This window comes from Limulus polyphemus, unplaced genomic scaffold (assembly GCF_000517525.1).
Source record: "Limulus polyphemus unplaced genomic scaffold, Limulus_polyphemus-2.1.2 Scaffold3675, whole genome shotgun sequence".
Lineage (NCBI taxonomy): Eukaryota > Metazoa > Arthropoda > Merostomata > Xiphosura > Limulidae > Limulus > Limulus polyphemus.
The window spans coordinates 1-6,102 of NW_013669285.1; the positions used below are offsets into that span (position 1 = coordinate 1).

The 6,102-nt window shown below is 32.4% G+C and overlaps 1 protein-coding gene across 1 annotated transcript in view; it reads left to right on the top strand.

Moving 5' to 3' along the window:
• Nucleotides 1-2,373: 2,373 nt before the first annotated feature.
• Nucleotides 2,374-6,102, top strand: part of LOC106469830 (amine oxidase [flavin-containing] B-like) — a gene marked incomplete at its 5' end in the record, with an annotated part of 17,580 nt that continues 13,851 nt past the window's right edge. The window contains 2 exons of the mRNA XM_013930342.2: nt 2,374-2,462; nt 3,968-4,127. Of these exons, the coding sequence (XP_013785796.1) occupies nt 2,374-2,462; nt 3,968-4,127 (249 nt within the window). The remainder of the gene's footprint in view (nt 2,463-3,967; nt 4,128-6,102) is intronic.

Here is a 6,102-nt window from a genome sequence, read left to right on the forward strand (position 1 = left end):
AAATTTAAGTGAGTTTAAGAAAAAACTTGATAAGTATATGAATGATAAGGGCTGGCTTTTAGATTTGTTTACATTTTTCATTTAAATTTAGTTTAAAGGATGGAACATCTGAGATGAACCAATAGGTGCCATGGTGTCACAAAAAGTTTTGTTATGATCAAATATGTTTTTGGAAGTAAGCTTAGAACATTATATATTTGATGTCAAATTTTCTAGTACACATATAGGTTGGATTATAACTTTCAGAGAAACATCAATAACACTATAGAGTTTTTTAACCCTCTAGAATAAATCAGTCAATGTGTTTTTGTTTCAGTCATGAAGTGCTACAAGTAAGTTTTTTAACCCTCTAGAATAAATCTGTCAATGTGTTTTTGTTTCAGTCATGAAGTGCTACAAGTAAGTTTACGCTTTACCAGGTAGCATCATTTGTAAACATGGCTTACAAGTTATGATGTGCATAAGCTTATGAAAACTTTAAGGAAGAAATAAACTAAATTTGTTTTGATTAACTTTGACTGTATTTTTGATTATTTTTATCACCTAATTTCAAATAACCCATAAATTAAAGCATAGTATATACAACATTAGTGTCAGAAATGGGATTATTTTAGTGAAAAATAAAGTAGAACTTTTTAGAAAACTTCAACTGTTGAAGATGGCAACCATGAAATAAATTAGTGAGATCCAAGAATTTTTGGAGATGATAAAATTAATAGAACAAGACTAAGAAGAAAGAGATTAGAAATTAAAAGGAGTCCAGGAAGAATGAAACAGAAAATGACAGAAATTTAAAGATGGGTTAAAAGAAAGAGAATTAGAATAAGAAATAAACCTGATTTAAAACAAGATCGATGAAGCTATAGAGGACTTCTCAAGGAATTACAATAACAAATTTTAAGAAATGCAGAAGGACATCAAAGAATTGTGAAATGAGTATGATGATAAAATTGAAGATATACAAAAAAGACACAAATGAAGTAAAGAAGGACATCAACTAGGTAGAAAAAAACATCAGTGACAGAACAAAATGTCTTGATAATGAATTATTTATTGCAAAGATTAAACCAACCACACCTTTTTTTGCACTGGCTCAAGAGTTTCATCCTGGAATGCTATGTGTAATAAAACATGGAATAGAATTTATTTAGTCTAGGCTTATTACCAATAACAGGTATTACAGCAGCTGTGAGGACTTCCCTGGACTACTCCAGCCAACTTATTTAGTCTACACTTAATACCACTGCTGCTGCATTACCTGTTATTGAAGGACTTCCCTTGACTACTCCAGCCATGACACTACCAAAGCATATTCCTGAATTTAGGTGGCCAATTCAACATCAACCAGTTGAGAAACTAAGGATGGGAAGGTATCAGGGAGTCATACCAAGCTGAGTTTGAAATCATTTTCTGAGTGAACAGATGGAATAGTGAACAACAAGCTATTCGTCTTGCTGCCTATTTAAAAACACTAACTTTAGAAACATTAAGTAACCATCCAGCTGAGAGCAGAAACAACTATCAAGCTTAGGTGACTGCATAGGCTCAACAGTGTTGAACCAGAAAAAAAAGCATCCAGAGCAACTTTCCAGAAGAGGGTAGAAAGAAAAAATGAGACCTTAGCCAAACCTGCAGTAAATGTAGAAGGGTATGCCTAATTCATCGGCACATGACCAATTTATAGATGTTATAACAGACGAGGATATGAGAAGTAGATGATGGAACTTTAAGGTTGCAGATAAACAACTAAAGATACTGTCTTGAAGTTATGGGATTGTCAGATCAAGTTATATTAAAACTTTAACTCACAGTGATGATAGCTTAGAAGAGCTGAAAGGATTGGTTAGATAATAGGATGGCAGACAAAAGCTTGTATGGAATAAGAACTCCCCCTAAAGGATGTCAAAATAAGGGAACTTGTATATTCAATACTTTTACATGGTGAAGATCATGTAAAACAACTTGATATGAAATAGATACTTAGAATAAGGTTTGATAAAGAGTTTTCTTCTTCCAAAATTTTAAGGCTTTTAATATATTTATTATTAATAAAAAAAAACAGAAGCTAAGACTATGCAAATATAATTGCTGTTTCAAAGAATACCTTTTAATAACCAGAAAAAATAAAATTAAAAATATGTTCCCCTGATGAACAAAACTATTCTCTACTAACTGTTATTTCAAAGTAACTTTATGAAAGTTAAAATTATAAACTTGATGGCCAATTTCATATGTATTGCAGCATATAGTTCTTGTAAAGTTTTAATGATAAATCTTTTATCCAGATTGCTGTAATTCTACTTTCTTTGTATAAATGGAATTTCACTTTGTTTTATTTAAGTTATAAGTTACATAATCTTTTTTTTATTTTAGAAAAGGTGTTATTAAACTCGCAAGTATACGAGCTGAAGCAGTCAGATATTGATGTGACAGTAACAACAACAGATGGCAGGTCATACAAAGTAAGAAAAGGTTTAATGTAAAAAACAATATGTACATTATTTGTAATATATAAGGCTTATAAAAACCAAGTGTTTATTGATTTACTAACAACTTGAGTTGGGAAGTTTCGAGTCATTTTTATGTTAAGTATGTATTGATTTATTAACAACTTGTTTTCAGATGTTAGGAAGATTTGAGTTATATTTACATTGTTAAAGTAATTAACAACTTGTTTTTGAAGGTTAGTAAGTTTTGAGTAACAAGGACATTGAATATATAGTGATCTGTTGACAACGTGATATAAAGTTTTATCAAGTTTTGAAACACATAGACATTTAGCATATTCTAGTATATATTTGTTTTTGGAAGCTCTCAACCATGTTTGTAGTTAGCATTTAGAACTTACAAACAAATTCAATTTAATTGGGCATGTTCTGTAGAAAAAAAAAAAAGAGAGATATGTAATACGTAAATAAAAAAATAATTATAAGGTTTCTGAGTTTATATATTTCATAATTTCTGGAGAAAAACATTTTGAATTACTCCAGCCATTCTGTTCACTGAATTTAAGTAAATTACCTGCATGTCACAATCATTCATACGGAGTTCAGTATGTCAAAAGAACTTCTCAAAATTAAGTACATTGTTGAAAACAGTGAGCTTAAGCTAAGTAGAACAATGGCAACAGTTAAGTTCATTACAGCACCCATCTGATCAGTAGAAACTGGTTCAGCCCATAATAGCACCTATATGGTTAGTAAGAACTTTGGTTCAGCAATAGTTCAGCACATTACAGCACACATCTGGATGGTAGGAGGTTTGGTTCAATAATAGTTTAATGCATTAGAGCACATATCTGGTTAGTAGGAACTTTGGTTCACTAATAGTTGAACTCATTAAAGCACACATCTGGCTGGTATTAGCTTTGGTTCATTAATAGTTTAATTCATTAGAACATATCTGGTTAGTAGGAACTTTGGTTCAATAATAGTTTAACTCATTAGAGCACACATCTGGCTGGTAGGAACTTTAGGTCAGCAATATTTTTTCTTATTTTGTTAGAGAAGTCATTATGTCTTTGATGTATTAATTTTAATGTAGTTTACACTGACAAGGTGCTGGATGTATTAGATTAATGTGGTTTCTTGTTTTATCATAACTTTGTTTTAAAGGTTTATATTTTCACAAATTTCACATTAAAAGTATTGATATCCTACTTGGCTGTAGAAGTAGAATAAAACCTACAATTCCTAATTGCTCTATAAGTTTGAAAATGTCCTTATTTTATTACCTGTATATAACTACTTGGAAACAAATGATGGCATTATTTTATTTTTTTTAGTTATTTTTGTACAGTTCTCTATTTAAGCTGATTATGCCCCCAATGGCACAGCAGTATGTCTGCAGACTTATGATGCTAGAAACCGGCTTTCGATACCCATGGTGGGCAGAGCACAGATAGCTCATTATGCAGCTTTGTGCTCAAACTACAAACAAGCAAATTAAAAAATATGTTTATTTTCAGGCAAAATACTTGATTATGGCTATACCCCTTCCGTTACAAATGAAGCTACACTATGACCCACCTTTACCACCTCTAAGAAACCAGTTGATCCAGAGAACTCCTGTTGGATGTGTAATAAAAGCCAATGTTTACTATAAGAAGCCATTCTGGAGAGCAAAAGGTTTGTTTTAAATTGCTGTGCTACAGTAAAACAATAACAACTTTCTGGGTATATTATAGTGAGATACTTCTTTGTGTCAGTCTATAACTTTATAAAAATGTTTTGTTTTACAGAACACAATTGATCATATGACTAAATATTTAAAACAGTGTTTGATATATTTTCATAGTAACTTTCCTAAAACTTCTTTGAGACCTATTATCACCTATGGCTAGTTAGTAGTTTTAAAATAAACTGCATAAAACAGTTAAAGGTTATTTGGAACTTTCAGCTATGACTGTGGTAAAATATATTGTCACTCATTCCTGTCAGTTCATTATTATGTAAAGCTGAAAGTCTACTTCCATAAACAAAAATGTATACAGAAATATCTTTACATATTTACCATTCATGACATATCAAGGAGTATGTTGACCAGTGTAGTAGACATTAACATACATTATGCTAAAATGACCATCAGTTGAACCAACACAATGGTCATAAAATGGGGCCTTGCGCTGTGTGTCACATAAATTAATTATCTGCAGGATGTATAGATGTGAATGCCTACATGTCCTTGCTACTTCTTACATCATAACTCCACTGCTACTATAAGCTTACTACTACTTGTGTGTGTGTGTCTATATATATATATGTAACATAGGCTGACTGATGAACAGATGAGACTGTGAAGCTACTGTATATAACAAAGGTTGTATTATCAACGGACAAGACTGTGAAGCTACTGTATATAACATGGGCTGTGTTATCAAAATACAAGACTGTGAAGCTACTGTATATAACATGGGCTGTGTTATCAACAGACAAGACTGTGTGAAGCTACTATTTATAACAAAGGTCAACTGATCAACAGACAAGACTGTGAAGTTACTGTACATAACATAGGCTGTATTATCAAAAGACAAAACTGTGAAGCTACTATACATAACATAAGCTGTGTTATCAACAGACAAGACTGTGTGAAGCTGCTATATATAACATAGGTCAACTGATCAACAGACAAGACTGTGTGAAGCTATCATATATAACAAAGGTCAACTGATCAACAGACAAGACTGTGTGGAGCTGCTATATATAACATAGGTTAACTGATCAACAGACAAGACTGTGTGAAGCTACTATACATAACATAAGTCAACTGATCAACAGACAAGACTGTGTGGAGCTGCTATATATAACATAGGTCAACTGATCAACAGACAAGACTGTGTGAAGCTACTATATATAACAAAGGTCAACTGATCAACAGACAAGACTGTGTGAAGCTACTATATATAACATAGGTTAACTGATCAACAAACGAGATTGTGTGAGACTACTGTATATGACATAGGTCAACTGATCAACAGAAAAGACTGTGCAGACTATTCTATGTAACATAGGCTGTATTATCAACAGACAAGACTGAGAGACTACTGTATGTGACATGGGCTGTATTATCAACAGACAAGACTGTGTGAAGCTACTATACATAACATAAGCTGTGTTATCAACAGACAAGACTGTGTGAAGCTGCTATATATAACATTGGTCAACGTTATATATAGTAGCTTCACACAGTCTTGTCTGTTGATCAAATAGGTCAACTGATCAACAGACAAGACTGTGTGAAGCTACTATTATAACAAAGGTCAACTGATCAACAGACAAGACTGTGTGAAGCTACTATATATAACAAAGGTCAACTGATCAACAGACAAGACTGTGTGAAGCTACTATATATAACATAGGTCAACTGATCAACAGACAAGACTGTGTGAGACTACTGTATATGACATAGGTCAACTGATCAACAGACAAGACTGTGTGAGACTACTGTATATGACATAGGTCAACTGATCAACAGACAAGACTGTGCAGACTGTTCTATGTAACATAGGCTGTATTATCAACAGACAAGACTGAGAGACTACTGTATGTAACATAGGATGTATTATCAACAGACAAGACTATGAGAGACTACTGTGTGTGACAT